We start from the raw sequence: 17,061 nt of genomic DNA, 5'->3' as shown, positions 1-17,061 counted from the left end.
CATTGAGCATATAACATACACAGCCACACAAATGTACTCAAATTGAGATAATTTAAAATTATTATTTGAACAAATATGGAAGTACGAAGAAAATCCTTGCAGGCATTGGGAGAACATGCAAATACAACTCAGGTAGTGCCCAGGAAGGGATCGTGTCTGGAGGTTCTGAAACTTTGTGTCATCAGTGCTAGCACTGAGCTGCCATGTTGCACCAATGTAATACTCATTGAGTAAACACTGAATGTATATCTCATAAGAGGAGATTACAAAGGCTAATGAGATTTTCAGTCACGAAGCATGCAGCATTTAGTATAAATCAATGAAGGTCATTCTTATGATATCTATTCACTAGGGGGCTCTGCCCCCTGCTCGCTTCGCTCGCCAACCCCTGGTGTTGGGAATGACAAAGAGCGTGATGTATGAATGAGATATAGAATAGTGTGAAGGTGTAGATGATGCAAATAGAAAGCAAACAATAAAGTGTGTGGCACAGTGTAAAGGTTTATTGGAAAATTTCTTTGTACACGCCGTTTAAGTGTAAAAGGTAATTCCAGGTCAGAACTTGTAAGGTCAATGAAGATGGTTATTGTCGTGATCAGAGTCAACTTTGTCAGAGCTTAGAAAGAGTTGTGTCTCTCCAGGAAGTAATGCAATGACTTGGGTATTTATGTTTTCCACATTAATATTTTTTGGACATAATATAGTGCGTTGTGTTAAAAGGGGCATTTGGTCTAATGAGATTGCTGTTCCAAATCTGTCTGTAACTAAGTCGTCGCAGATAAAGGCTTGAGGAATTGTAATAATATCTGGGTGAAGTCTATCTGTATTGGTGAGTGTACCATCTCCCAGTTGTAATAACCAATTGTTATGATCTGGATCTGGACAGCGCATGTTTTGTACTAACTGTATCTTTTGAAAGCAATGCCAATGCACTGAACAATAGCTGAGCGCATGGAATGTGGAACAATAGCTAAGCACTGTCTAAAATCTCCTCCTAATAAAAGTACCTTTCCTCCAAAGGGAATATTATCATTCATAAACGTTTGTAGAAGTTTATGAATGGTGTTGAGTAAGTGAGTGGATGCCATTGTACATTCATCAATAATTAACAGTTTTGCAAGACGGATGTCATGTGCAGTGCCACTGTTAATGTTCATAGTGGATACTGATTTGTAGGATCTAATGCAGTTCATAAAGATTTCACTTTCAGGTACATTGTTAGTTAGAAGCTTCTGTAGATATTCAGGATATGAATGTAAAGGAGGCAGTCCAATTTGACCCTTTTGATAACAACGTGTAAATTCATTACTTGTATTGCCAGTTGTTTCTTCAGGGAAGTTAAGTGAATGACAATGATTGCAAATGACATTCATTAATCCCAATGAATTTTCCTGAATAGTGGACTCATTATTGAACGCGTTGTCAGCTAACTGGCGCAAGCGTTAAGCAGGTGTCTGTCGTTGATGTCTGTGACGTGTATCTTTTGCTTGTGCCGTTTGAGAGTCGCGTCGTTGTATGTCCATTATTTGGGACGTGTTGTTTTGGAGGTGTAATCGATTTGCCTGTGCTGTGTGAGAAGCCCGTTGTAGTTTACGGCGTGCATTGTTTGTATTGAGCCTTGCCCGTTTTTGTATGTCGGTCAGTTGAGCTTTCTCTTTTTGGAGCCTCACGTGCTTGTTTTCCGGCAGTCCAGATGCGCGGTGTAGACGTCTGTGTTTATTTATTTTGTCCCTTCGCTGCCGTTTCTGTATGTCTGAGACGGAAGGTGTTTCGTTTTGAACCCGTGCCTGTTTCGATGCAGTACTGTGAGACGCGCGCTGCATGCGTCCACGTTCAGTGTGTCTGTCCATTTGGGTTCGTTTCTGTAACTGTGTTAGTTGAGCTTTGCGTTTTTGGAGCCGAGACATTTTTTCTTCCAGAGTTTCAGAAGCGCGTTGGAGCCGACGTGTATTGTTTTTTTTCATGCGGGTTCGTGTGTTTGGTCCCGTTACTCGAGTCGTATCATTTTGTACCCGTGATCGTGAATTCATGAATTGTTTGTTCTTCAGCGTTAGAAATATGGATAAGTAATAAGGAGGATCTCACTCACTGTTAATATGGAGCCTTTTCTGCGGTTGAACGGTTAATAGTGCATCAGTGTAATGAGATCCACCTATGCTGCATAGTGTGAATTGTGTTTGGTCCCGTTTATCGAGCCGTATCGTTTTGTACCCATGATTGTGAATTTATGACTTGTTTGTTCTTGAGCGTGATAAATATGGATAAGTAATAAGGAGGATCGCACTCACTGTTAATATGGAGCCTTTTCTGCGGTTGAACGGTTAGTAGTGCCTTATTGTAATGAGATCCACCTATGCTGCATAGTGTGAACGTGTTGAGATGACGTATGTTTAATACGGACGGTTCATTTAGAAATGGGGCTTTGTGTGTCATTTGTTATTTATGTTACTGTGGTCGAGGGTCTGAATCGTCGTTTTTGTGTACGTTTCGTGTGCTATGGCCGTAGTCTGTCCCGTTTCGTGTCCAATGGGCTTTGTGTGGTGCTCGCGGCTTCTTTTTTTTTGTGTGCTAGGGGCTTGTTGAAACGTCCTCTTTGTGTGTCCCGTTTCGTGTGCAACGGCGTCTGACTCCTTTTTACTGTGGTCTGACTCCTTTTTTGTGTGCGCGATGCCTCATTTCTTATTTTACGTTGCATTCCATCCGGTTCCCATTGCTTGCGGGGGGGGGGGGGGAATGGGGGGGGGGAGATTTGTGGGGCGCCTGCGCAGTACGTCTTTTGCGGCCACGGCCCATTGCCGGATGTCCCTGCGTCCATCCGGTTTACCATTCTCGGTTAGTAATGTGGATAGTTTGGGTTTCCATGTTAAATGATGTAAAGGAGTTAGAGAAAGTCCATTGCAAATTGACTGAATGTCCTACAAGATGGCAGTATATGAATTAAGGTTGATGTTACGTCTGTCTGTTAGAACATGTCTTTTAGGCATACAAGAGACTAGTTGGGCTAAATTTCAACCAGACATTTTTAAAGGTTTTTTTTTCCATAGAACACCATGGAGATATTGAATAAGTTATACCAATGCAGTAGAAATAATACTTTTGAACCTTCAGATATCAAGTTTATGATAATTTTGTAAAGTAGGGGTGAATGAGTACTGAGAAAAGCGCTATATAAATGTAATGAATTATTATTATTATTATAGGGTGTCACACACTTGCTCATGGGAGACAGCTAAAGGGCTCAAATGAGGGTAATTCCATGCCAGACCAGGGGGTGGCGGAGTGCACTAATTCTTTTTCCACTGCAGACCAGTTACGGGAAATTCCACCTGGCCCTGATGACATCACTTCTGGTTCCGGTCCCAACGACTTCAAATCTGGCCACAGAGACGTCACTTCTGGTCCTAGCCCCAATGACCTCACTTCCTCTGCCTTGCTTTAAAGCTGCCATTTTTACCTCACCCAAGCAGTTCTGTTTTGGACTCCAATCTGTACACAACTGTACTATTTCTTTATCAACCTTTTTGCAGCCAGGTTCAACTGCCCCAAACCTTTTTGTGGCTCTTTTTTCATTTTTTGACAAGGGGTTGGAGAGCTGTACTCCACTGAGCAATCATTTTATCAAAATAGTGCTTATGTTCGCTCTAATTTATGTAGCGTTGTTCTAAATGTCGATGTGCATTTTACAGCTTAAACACAGCATTCTTTAACTTGCATCCTATTAGCATTTTGTAACACCCACACTAATATTTACTGTTTTGTATTTAGGTTTTTCATTAAATAAAGTGGAGTTACTGTAGTAACTTTGTACATGTGTTGCTACTACTATTACTACTATTACTATTACTACCACTACTGCTATCCAGTTACACATACCTAGCATCTGCCACAGCTTTTTCAATGGCATTCTCTATCTGATACCCTATTGCAGCCTTTTCTTCTGGAATAGGAACAGCAAGTAGCATCCCACTGTTCAGTCCCAGAGATAGAGCAGCTTCTGTAAAAGAGGGAAATCATAAAGAAAGTACAGATTAGATACAGTAGATATCTGCTGGCAATTCTGTCTTTGAAATTATTCACTGCAAAAATCTACTTCTGTATCAATTTACTGGAGGCACATGTACAACCAAGCAAAACTTAATAAGTACATGCAGAAAAATAGTCCTCAGCACTTCTAATATTTTACAATGCCTATAAAAAGTATGCACCCCTTGTAGGTTTTCACATTTAACTGTTATAAAAGAATGAATCACAGTGGATTTCATTTGAATTTTTGATATTGAGCAACAGAAAAGACTCTTCAATAGATCTCTGCAAAGTGGTCTAAATTAATTACAAATATAAAACATAAAATAATTAATCGCATAAGTGTTCACCATTTCAAAAGAACATACCTAAATTATCGTTGGTGCAGCCAGTTGGTTTTAGATGTCACATAATTAATTACTTGGAGGATACCTGTCTGTAGTCACGGGGTTTCAATTGATTGTAGTATTAATGCACTTTATCTGAAAGGTCAGATTTGTAATGATGAAAACAGATGTAACTCTGTGAAGCTTCTGAATTCTTCCTGATTATTTGAAAATGGTGACATCTGGTGGTTTACAGAAATCATTGTAGCCATTGGCTCATAGCAGCCTGCAGCTTGCAAGCCCTTGTTGATCATATACTTTCAATCGGACAAGTGCACTACAAGCCTAAGGATGTTCATTTTCATCACATTGTCATTACAATGGTGTTGTCCTAAAGATATCATTTGTTGGTATTATAAACATTGTAGCACCATGTCAGTGCTAATGGGATTCTTGCTCTTTCCATTGCTTTTATGTAGCTCGCTATCCTTGTAAGGAAGTTTCACTGTTGTGAGCAGTTTAAATTCATATGCAACTTTGCCATGCTTGCCTTTTATTATCAGTTCTCCTGCAGATGGTGCTAAAGCTACACATTTGTACGATGGACTGCTAACTAATAGTAGGGTGGTCAAAAGTATCAAAATATAAATAAGTATCAATTGTAACACTTTTAAAATGTTTTCATACTGATTTTTCCTGGTATCGATTCTACAGCCTACATTAGGAATACTTTTTACTCTGGCCTCATAGGTTGCCAATGGGCTTGGCGAGAGTAGCTGCAGCCCAATTTCACTCCACTAACTGGTGTAAATAAGATTGCAACTTATGCAGCATCAGCATCTTCACAGCACACTTAATTTACAAACTTCAAAGGGCATACCAACTAAAGAGGCAAACACAACCAATTTAGAGATGCATTTGAAGGACTATCATACAAGTCAATACAAAGAATTTCGAGAGAAAGATATCATAGCCTCTTTAGCTTAATGTTTAACCACGTAAGAAAGAGCCAAACAACAACAACAACAACAAAGCATCCTGTTATATGTAACAGAAGCATGTAAATACCAAAATGTCAACAAAATTACAATAATCACAATAAGAAAAGTATGTCTAGTGTCCAGTGCTGTCCTGATGCTGATTTAATATTTGTACTTCATATCATATGTTTTGAAACAGTCACAAATATAAATAGTCACCGTTGAGCAGATGTTGTATGATTTTTTGTAATATTCCAGATATGCTCATAGCTTGTTTTGCAGAACATATAGATCTTAATAATGAATCACACTCATTTGCATGTGATGTATTGTATCAATGACAGCATTCCCTTGTAACTTTCATCAATACTTATGTCACAATAAGGAACATACACCTTTTGTATATTTTTGATGATTGACTGATGCACATTCCATAGTTTGTACAGCTTTGCCACTTGAGGATTGGCTTTATCTTAGCCATCTTTATTAGTGAAATGTAGGTATTTCTGCAACAACCAGTTTGTGGACAACTACCATCTCTGAACTGGTTTACCCACAATGCCCTGCAGTATCAGGAGAATGACAAACACCCAAATGTCATTTGCAGCGACAGATTGCCAGCTGGTGCAACAAGTAAAACATTTATTGTGAATTTTCTGACACTGCTCAGAATAGCAGTTCATTTTTACGATTATTTTCTCCATCAGACAAACATCAACAAATGGTAAACAGACTGGTAAATGGTCAGATAATCATGTGCTGTTCATTCTGTGGTAACACACGTTTGCGCTAGGTCTCTGTCATTCGATTTTTAAACCCTCGCTGTGTGCTGTCATAGTGATTTAGTTTCTTTTATTTTATTTAAAAATTATATTTCATCACATTTACTCTGTAATGTAAGATGCTATAACTTATCTGTGCTTCAGAGTTTATATTTAGTATGTTGGGGCTCATTTTCAACCTAACAAAAGCATACCTCATACACGGGCAAACCTACCACCAGGGCATTCTGTAAGCACTCCCAAAGGCCCCTGACCAGAAGGGGCTGGTTTGATCTTGCACACCCCACCAATATCACCAGGGCAGACTAACTCTCTGGCTCTATGAAATGATCAAGTGTTTACACACCGAAATCAAGAATGGGAATAACCCATGCTGTATGAAATGACCAGGTGTCTGTGTGCTGAAATGAACTGTCAGAAGTGAGATCAACTCTCTGTTTGTGAGTTTTACTCATTAAATCATTCAGATGCCTGTGGGGGTCTTAATTCAGCATTGACCTTGCAAAAAAGCACACTGACATATGCTAGTCTTCCTTGCAAAAAACTGGTAGCTATAAAGCCAACATAGTCTATTTACAGAAAAATGTAATGTGCACTGTTTACATTTATGCATGATCTTTAAGTGGGTTAATGGTCTGTTTGTGTTAAGGTAAGGTTTATTTGTTTAGAAAAGATCACATTAATGCTCCTTTTTACTTGAATGTTTTCATGTTTGTTTTAATGTTTTTATGTATATCATTTACACAAGATAGCACAACTTATTCAATTAACATTTATTGACATTTGTAACATTTCATTGTAATAAAGTACATCAGTAATCTACTCAATATATATAAAAAATATAATATAATATAATATAATATAATATAATATAATATAATATAATATAATATAATATAATATAATATAATATAATATATAAAATCCTAAGCCTAAAAGTGCAACGATTTTGTGATGTTTTTATGTCACTTTTTTGTCACGCTTTAAATCAGGCTTATTTTAAAACATACATATATATGTTTGGTATCATTCTTTTCAGAATTTATCTAACTTTAATGTGATGTTGTTAGATTATCAGATTCTTATTCCATTTTTAAATTATAAACTAAAAAATATCAAGAACTAACGTCCAGCGAGACAAGAGTTTGTGCCAAAAGATTTAACCACGCCCAGGATTGGAAATAAAAGACAAAGAGTAGGACAGCTGCTGTACAGGCTTTTAAATGTTTGAATTGCCGTGGGAGATGCAGATCATGCGGCACTGCAGCAGCAGAAAGCCAGCAGCTGATCGAGCAAAGAGGAGATAAAAAAAAAACAATTTGTTTCCCATTGTATCATTGTGTAAGAGGGGGTTTTGGGGGAGTGACTGCGTCTCCTTGAGGTACGTTGAGACTCCCTCTTCACAACATGAGCTAAAGAGACGCAAAGTGGCTAGTGCGTAGCTCAGGCGTTTGGTGTGCGAAGCGAGCAGGGGGGAACCCCCTAGTAGTATATGTTTTTATCAATGTAAAAAAAGTTGACTGGATTTAAACTTATTTACTTTTTATTGTTTATAGAATTTTACTCTTACCTTTTACAAAAGATTGCATGACTTATTAGCATTTAATAACTGAAATTTCAGTTGCTTAAAACCATCAATATAATGATTTGAATGCATACAAAATTGCAATTTATTTAAATGCATTTTAATTGACTTACATTATATAGTGTATTGAGTAGTATTGTATTGAGGTTTGAAGTTTGAGATTTTGGTATCACGATAACCCTAACTAACAGTTCTCCCCAGGATGATGTAACTTGACAGCGCTGTTACAAAAATCCATTGGCACTCAGAGCCAACAGGGACCAGTAAACTATTCAATACATTATAAGCCACCACTAATCCATAATTATGTGACAACTGTTTCATGTCGGGGAGATTTTGCTGTGGTGCAACATGAAAGATTAATATTTTTCCATCAGTATTTAGGGAATAATTACACTAAGGAAGGGGCGGCACGGTGGCGCAGTGGGTAGCGCTGCTGCCTCGCAGTTGGGAGATCTGGGGACCTGGGTTCGATTCCCGGGTCCTCCCTGCGTGGAGTTTGCATGTTCTCCCCATGTCTGCGTGGGTTTCCTCCGGGGGCTCCGGTTTCCTCCCACAGTCCAAAGACATGCAGGTTAGGTGGCTTGGCACTTCTAAATTGGCCCTAGTGTGTGCTTGGTGTGTGGGTGTGTTTGTGTGTGTCCTGCGGTGGGTTGGCACCCTGCCCAGGATTGTTTCCTGCCTTGTGCCCTGTGTTGGCTGGGATTGGCTCCAGCAGACCCCCGTGACCATGTGTTTGGATTCAGCGGGTTGGAGAATGGATGGATGGATGGATTACACTAAGGAGTTTAGGGATTGTGCCTATGGAACTGAGCACAGATAAGGAGGTTTAGTGAATGTGCCCACAGTAGTCTACACTTTTAATAAAACATTAGAAGTTTCAGTACAGAAGAATAGCTATAGCACAGAATTTACTTTATTGTGAGATAAAAAGTTTCTGGTCTCCATATTTACTTCATTATCTTATAAAATGCAACTGGTAGTCTGACATCCCCATTCATAGCTTATGGAGTAACACAAAGCTTCAAAGTAGTTAGAACGTTCCCCGTGCTTTAGTGACATTTGAAGCTTTGAACATCATCAGTCCTGTGGTATTGAAGATTCGACACACTGCTTCAACACAGTGTGCTTCATTAAAGTGCTACAAGCTTCAAAACCATTGTGTCAAATGCTCCATCCCTACCTATTTGTGATGAGTTAGTATAATAACCTAACCTAAAAAAAAAGTGATTGAAAAGCTCAAGTCAGGGATGGAAATCAGGGGTGTGTCAAACACTGTGCTATATCATCTTTCCTTTTAATTAACACTTAGTAATCATTTAGAAATTGTGGAGACCAATTTTTCTTGTTTTAAAAGCAGACTTTTTTCCTAATGGGCAGCATCACGGCGCAGTGCTAATGCTGCTGCCTTGCAATAAGGAGACCAGGGATGGTTTCCCGGGTCCTCCTTTTGTGGAGTTTGAATGTTCTCCGAATGCCTGCATTGGTTTCATCCGAGTGCTCTGGTTTCCTCTCACAGTCCAAAGACATGCAGGTCAAGTAAATTGGCCCTAGTGGGTGGTTGGGATGAATGTGTGGGTGTTCGCACTGTGAAAGACAGGCACCATGTCCAGGGTTTCTTCCTGCCTTGTGTCTTATGCCAGCTGGGATAGGCTCCAGCAGACCCCCACGACCCTTTTCAGGACTGAGCGAGTTAGAAAATGACTGACTGGATTTTTTCCTATTAGTCCTTGATGGCGGAGTGCAGAGGAGTGGTGACTCTGAGGCTAGGGATCTGTGCAAATCCATTGGGCCCTTAATCTGCAATTGCCTTGTCCTAGGTATGATGTTAATCTGCATCCAGCCCAGCAAGCATGTCCTCCAACTTACAGGGAAAACTTGGGGTTGTTCACAGGATTGGCACTCCAACCTCTGTTAAAAACCTCATACTGTTTCAGAGTGGTGCTGAGGTGTCACCTGCTGCACTTGGGTTCCAATCTAGATGGTTCGTAGTGTGGTGGGTGCAGCAACATGTCATCAGCACGTGCACCCAACCTCTTTCTCTATTCCTTAATGTAAGTCTTCAGCTACTCTGCAGTCTTAGTTATTATAATATGTACTTTTTAATGTATCACACATTTTGAATGGTAGACAGGGCTAGACTGCAGGCAGGCCAGTCTAGCACCCATATCCTCTGATCACAAAGCCAGTCTGTTTAATAACACATGCACAATATGACTTGGCATTGCCTTATAGAAATAAATAGGGATGTCTTGGAAACAACACACTCAACCTACCTGGAAAAGGGTCTCTCTCTGAATTCACAAGATTTCTACCATTATTTTCCCTACAAGGGTTTTTTTGAGAGCTTTTTCTTGTCTTCTTAGGGAGTCAAGGCTGGGGGTCTATCAAAAAAGGGGCCGTTAAAGCCCATTGTGTCAATCCTTTTGAGATTTTGGGCTATACAGAAAATAAATTGTTGTTGTTGTTGGAAAAAGATGTTGTCTGGAAGGCAGCATATGTTCCTCCAAAATATGAATATATTATTCGGTGTTAGTGATGTCTTTACAAATGTGCAAGCTACCCATTCCAAGTGTATTTTGACATCCCCATATCCTGACAGACGTACGGCCATTTTCTTATTTAGACCTTGTGTATTAAGTCATGCACACACAAGAAAAACCTACAAACTCCACATGAAAAACAATTAAACATGGGATTCAAACCTAAAACTTTGGAGCTGTGGCGGTTGTAACTACTGTGCCACTCCTTTGTGTTCTAAGTAAATATTAATTACAATTTGTAAAATCCAGTTATCAGACTGCTTCAAATAACTAGCCCTACAGGAAAAATGACTTGGAAAATTCAGATAAATAACATCTTTGGACATTAAATGAATTGGCTGTTGATCCAGAACATACCAATCATCGCTGCTGCCTCTTCCTCATTGGTTACATTGTAAGGGGAGACAAAGCCACTTCTTGGGACAAAGAATGCTGGAAAATCACAGGACTTTCCAAAGGTGGCAACAGAAACTCCCTGTGTCTCCTACAGTTCAATAAAAATAAAAAAAAGTAGTTGAAAAAGCAATCTTCTTCAAGCCATAATTATGTGAATATTCTGGAAAATATCAAAATCTTGTCAAGAACTTCTTTTCTGGAAGGAAATGTTCAAACAATTTAGTACTTTGATTATATTTAGGATTCTTTATTCTTCACAAAGTCTGTATAGGGAATGTGACTGTAAACAAGTAGGATCCTAATGTCATGAGAGATCTTCCGAATAAGTTATGTATGCTTGTGTTATTAGTTGAAATGTTTGGTTAAGAGAAACACTGCTGTGTCCGCTAATGCTTCTGTGTATTGTATGTTTAAAAAGTACAGAGACAGGCTGTCAGGCACAGGAAGGAGCAGGAACAGAGGGGGCACCGAGCTGACACACAGCAGATAAATGGCATGGTTCAGACTGTACTTCAGAAGAAGAATCCATGCTGACTGCGAGAGAGACCCACCAAGAGCCAGTGTGGGTAAACAGCCCCTAAGGGATAGTATGGCATATTTGTTTACCAGAATATAATCTGTGAACACTAAAATGAGTAAGAGGTCATGGGTGGCTTCTGGAAGAAGAGGTGAAGAATTCATTCAGAATATTAGATGGAAGCAGTTGTTTCCTGCTTTGAACATACAAGTGCTACCATGGGTGCCTAGTTTTTAAACTAGGAGCTAGAGCTCTGGGACACAAAAAAATTGGACCCTCCATAAGGAGATTTGTTGAGGGGATCCCAGGACTTTAAAAGTGAGTTCTTAATTCCTAAATCACTGTTCAGAAGCATCCACTACGATTTAAAGGTCACTACCCTTCAGTAGATGAACTGGAACAAAGACTCAGCTGTCAATGAAGTAGTGTGGCCAGAGGAAGGGGAGGGAGATAAAGTGGAGAAGAGACTGTGAGAAGAGTGGAGGGAATGTGTTCCTTGAGCCACTTGGGAAGTGAGTTATGTGGGAGAATCTCCTCCAAAATGTGACAGAGCAGCAGGATTGGGTAACTGGCAAATCTTAATCACAGTCTAGGAGAGTGTGTTGTGTCATGGGCTCGTTCCTACTTTATGTTAGAGTAGGGTCTGGCTTTACACAAGCTACACAAGCTACACTGCTATGAAAAATTTTTGTTCACTCCTGATTTCCTCTATTTTGCTGTTAAATGTTTTCAGGTCTTCAACCAAAATCTAGATTATTAATATTAGATATATAAAAAATATTCATGTCGTTTATTGATTGAACAATGATTTCCAACATAAATTGACACTATGTCAAAAAGTAAACACTCCTTATATATAATAGCTGGTTCACTTCTTATAATTCAGTATCAGTATTTCACATCACTGTGACTTGTATGTCTGTAGTACTAGGGTGTTATACCATGTAAGCCATTATGAATGCAGTGAGAAGTTAAGCAAAATGACACCTTTTATTGGCTAACTAGAAAGATTACAATATGCAAGCTTCGAGGCAACTCAGATCCCTTCTTCAGTTTACATCTTGCCTAAAGAAGGGTCCTAAGTTGCCTCAAAAGCTTGCATATTGTAATCTTTCTAGTTAGCCAATAATAGGTGTCATTTTTCTTAACTTCTAACTACATCACTGTGAGGAATTTTAATCTATTCTTATTTGCACAAATGCTTTCATTCAGAAACATTGGTAGGTTCCCATGTATAATGGCTTATTTAGGTCCTACCATATTATTTGTATTGGATTTTGGTCCAGGCTTTGTCTAGGCCATTTTTCTTTTTACTTCACTTTTCTGATGTGGACTTATTTTTGTGTTTTGATCATTATCTGGGCGGCACGGTGGCGCAGTGGGTAGCGCTGCTACCTTGCAGTTAGGAGGCCTGGGTTTGATTCCCGGGTCCTCCCTGCGTGGAGTTTGCATGTTCTCCCCGTGTCTGCATGGGTTTCCTCTGGGCGCTCTGCTTTCCTCCCACAGTCCAAAGACATGCAGGTTAGGTGGATTGGCAATTCTAAATTGGCCCTAGTATGTATTTGGTGTGTGGATGTGTTTGTGTGTGTCCTGCAGTGGGTTGGTACCCTGCCCAGGATTGGTTCCTGCCTTGTGCCCTGTGTTGGCTGGGATTGGCTCCAGCAGACCCCCGTGACCCTGTGTTCGGATTCAGCAGTAAAATGGATGGATGGATGATCATTATCTTTCTCCATAACCCAACTACTCTTCTTCTCTAGCTCATGTGCTGATCACTATAGCAAGTTGTCCAGTTCCTGAGACTGCAAAGTATCTCCCACACTAGCACACTGCTACCACAACTACTGACTGCTAGTATGATGTTCTTACTGCTGAGTGCTGTGATACTTTATACCAGGATGAGATCCATGTCACTCAAAAAGGTCCACTTTTGTCTAACTCTTCCAAAAAAAAACAGGTACTATGTGGTAAATGATAGACCAGCATTTATGGTTTGCTTGGTTATTTTGCTACCCTCCAATAAAGCCCATTTTGATGTGTTTCTTTCTGATTGGGAGAGTCATGAATACTGACCTTTCCTAAGGATAGAGAAATTTGCTATTTTTTAGATGTTTTTAGGATGCTTCATGACTTGATGATTTTACACTGCACCTAATAAGTAATTTTAGTAGGCTGGTCATTCATCAGAAAATTTATAGTGTTTCCAAATGTTTTTCTATTTGGAGATTGGTGTTCACTCCCTTACTTGGTTGAGCAAAGTCATAGAGCCTTAGAAGTGGCTTTGTAGTCTTTTTCCTGATAAACAACTTTCTTCCTAATCCTCTCAGGAAATTCCATTGATCATGGTATTATATATTGTTATAACTTTTTGCTAAGAACTTTACTCTGAGTACAAAACAAGTGAGGCTAATATTGAGCAGGTGGATACCTTTGTGGAATAAAAATGAATGGAATAAGTTATAAAATGTGTTGTGTTTCACTCTGGTGACCATCTTCTAATACTTGGTTTTAGCTGAAGACCTGAAAATAGTCAGTATGACAAAAGTACAATAAAAGTACAATAAAAGAGGAAATCAGTAAAACGCAAGTAGTTTCTCTCAGAATTGTTTAACAGAATAGACAAGCAGATTTATAAAATGGCAGGAAGAATGGCTGTATAATAAATTTGACTTAGCATTGTTTGTGACAGTCTTTTTGTCCTTATTGTTACATTCAATTATTAGAATGAAACAAAAATAAATTGTAAACATTTTCTGATTGGAAAAAAATGTAAGAAAAAGAATATGGCTAAAGAATAGATTCAGTAATACAAACCAGATACTCCAAGGTGAGCCCAATATTTAAGATTGATTTCACTCCAGCAGAGACCACAGCTACTGGTGTTCGGCCCAGCTCTGTCAAATCTGCACTGACATCCATTGCTGTGAAAAAATAATACTAGTTATTAAACAGTTAGCAAAATTTGTCAAGTAAATGATATAACAGATAATCAATAAATAGTTGATTATCCTCATGATCAAGAGGGCTTTGTGTGAAATGACCCTCAGATCAGGTTTCAGTTCCAATCCTTGTACCTTGTGCTGTTATGGCTGAATTTATGATTACTATGTTCCCCAACTGCTTTAACCACTAGAAGTTATCAGACAACTAACACCTATTTTGATTTTTAACATTTTTGTTGAGCAGTTGTTAATGGTTACCAAATGCAGTGTCAGTGTGTTGAACATTTTCCTTGAGTCTGCATGTTCTTTTCATTAAGCCTTCCAGTTTTCATCACATATCCCGAAGACATGCTGATTAAATTTTCATGGTGTTCGACTCAGTTGATCGAGATGCCCTATGGGATGTCCTGAGACTTTAGGATAACCACGAAGCTGCTGGATATCATAGCTGGACTGTACACTGGTACTGTGAGTGCTGTTCAGAGTGGAGACAGAACCTCTTGTGTTTCCCCCAGTTGATTCTGGGGTTCATCGGGGGAGTGTTCTTGCTCCTACTCTGTTCAGTGCTTGCCTGGACTGGGTGTTGGGCAGGGTCATGGGGTCCAGTGGCTATGGGACATCTGTTTTGAAGAAAGATTCACTGATCTTGATTTTGCTGACGATGCTGTGATCTTCATGGAGTCAATGGAGGCTCTGATCAGGGCTCTTGAGAGACTGAGTGGAGTCTAAGTGTCTGGACTTCTGAGTGTCCTGGATAAAAAACAAGATCCAAGCCTTTAATGACCTGTCTGCGGAGGGAATGTCGACCTCATCAGGAGCTTTACTTGCCTCGGAAGTGACATTCATATCTCTGGTGTCTTTTCCTATGAGGTCTGTAGACGAATTGGAAGAGCATGGGAGATCATGATGACACTGGAAGGGTGTGTGTGGGCCTCCTGATATCTCTGCAAAAGGACCAGGGTCCAGGTCTTTAGAGTCCTGGTGCTCCCTGTTTTGCAATATGGTTGCGAGGCATGGACGCCATCCAGTGACCTGAGATGAAGACTATACTCCTTTGGTACTGTGTCTCTTTGGAGAACCCTTGGGTATCGCTGGTTTGACTTCGTGACAAACGAGCGGTTGCTCACGGAGTCCTGAACATTACCTGCATTGTGAGGGAGCATCAGTTACAGCACTATGGCCATGAGGCGCAATTCCCCAAAGGTGATCCGGCTTACAGGATCCTCATTCTGAGGACCCAAGTGGTTGGATCAGGCCAAGGGGGCATCCCCATAACACTTGGCTACAGCAGATAGATGGTCATTTCCAGAGTTGTGACTGGACCGGGTGTCTGCCTAGGGGGTTGCCAACTGGGATCCCAAGGTGTTTCATCATGAGGTGGGTACAGCAACACATTGAACCAGTACATGCTCCCCCAATCTTTTTTTATAGCCAACTGAATTAGCAGCAAGAACTTTAACCAAAAAAATAAAATCTGAAGAAATGTCATCAAAATTAGCATCATTACACTGACTGCATGTGTCTTTCAGGATTAATTTTAAAAATTAGTTAATAATCTATAAAGCTATGAACAATCTCCCTACATGAAAGAGTCCGTGTCCCTATACATCCCTAAATGTTATCTAAGATCTACAAGCGACTTATTCAATGTTCCTAGAGTGAAGCATAAAAGAAATGATGAGGCATCCTTTTGGCTTTATGCACCAAAAATCTGGAATATATAACCAATAGATATATGTCAGGCTAGTATAGTCAAATATTTAAAAAGCTGATAAATTTTCAATTTGGCGATTCATAGTTGTAATATATTTACTGTTACTGTAAAATTAATTCTACAGAATAACAAAATACGTTTTACTCTTGTTCTTAGAGGCACATATGTCTTCCCAGAATGCCACAGTTTATAATTCTTAATAGTCAATATTTAAATTCACCAGGTTCTCTGTGACACCCTCCCCCCTATTTGGTACTGTGCAAGCTAAATGATGTTAGAAGGAGATCTTCCTATAGTGTGACCAGCATAAATCATATCATATGTAGACATCAATGACTGTAGAATGCTCAGGTAAGGCTTGGGGCCTCATTTGGACTTGTAACCTCTAGAGGTCCATTTTTCCACTGTTCATACCAGCTGGATTTTTTATTTACTGCTCCGCCCTGGTCATCTGACCATAGCTTACTGTATTCCAAACACTAAGAAAATTCTACATTTTTTCCACTTTATATGGCTCTGAGTACAAATTGTTCTCAAATCTATGATGTTCTCACCTCTAGATTCATAAAAAAATGTTTAGTTTGAGAAGTATATGTCTGAAATAGTCTGGAAACAATGGTGGCCTGGCTGTAAGTTTATCACTTTGGAATTACACTTTACATAAATGTGTGCAATGCTTTATGTTGGTTTACTTTCTAAACTCTATATTCACTGGAACATTAAACTGTTGCAATGTTTAAGTGTACATTCCAAGAAAAAACAAATAAGAGCCTCACTCAAACAAACCATTTCTCACAATGTTGCCTCTACCCAACATGTGAACGAACAGTCCTTTAGTGATAACAACCTCATTCTAAATGTGTTGTTTTATGTTCTCCCAAAAATCTCAAATCGGTAAGTAAAAAAAAGAATTATTTCAAATGATCTTACTCGTCTCTCCTCCTAGATGTACACCACCTATTCCTCCAGTCACGAACACAGGGATTCCTGCTTTATGTGCTGCTATCATTGTTGCTGAGACAGTTGTTCCACCTGACAGGCCCTGTTATAAATTTAAACATATAGTAAGCATGCAGTGTTAGACTGGGTTAATATTTGTTTGCTCCTTCATGTTGCTGTGCTGTTTTACTGTGATTATTAATGAAACAGCATCATATTACCTTTGTGTTGCCTACTTTACATTAAAATGGGTATTAGGTTGATTCTGTTGTGCCTCCAGGTTGTGAGGTAGACAATTTCACAATGAAGAAGGAAAA

The 17,061-nt window shown here is 39.4% G+C and overlaps 1 protein-coding gene across 1 annotated transcript in view; it reads right to left on the bottom strand.

Moving 5' to 3' along the window:
- The window catches only part of zgc:136858 (uncharacterized protein LOC678543 homolog), a 177,530-nt gene that overhangs the window by 135,807 nt on the left and 24,662 nt on the right, over positions 1–17,061 (bottom strand). Inside the window, exons 5-8 of the mRNA XM_028807961.2 lie at positions 16,736–16,847; positions 13,964–14,070; positions 10,597–10,723; positions 3,874–3,994 (exon numbers count right to left, since the gene is read on the bottom strand). Coding sequence (XP_028663794.1) covers positions 3,874–3,994; positions 10,597–10,723; positions 13,964–14,070; positions 16,736–16,847 — 467 coding nt within the window. The remainder of the gene's footprint in view (positions 1–3,873; positions 3,995–10,596; positions 10,724–13,963; positions 14,071–16,735; positions 16,848–17,061) is intronic.

This window comes from Erpetoichthys calabaricus, chromosome 1, assembly GCF_900747795.2.
Source record: "Erpetoichthys calabaricus chromosome 1, fErpCal1.3, whole genome shotgun sequence".
Taxonomy (NCBI): domain Eukaryota; kingdom Metazoa; phylum Chordata; class Cladistia; order Polypteriformes; family Polypteridae; genus Erpetoichthys; species Erpetoichthys calabaricus.
Note: the sequence above shows the minus strand (reverse complement) of the source record. Positions and strands in the feature narration are given on the sequence as shown.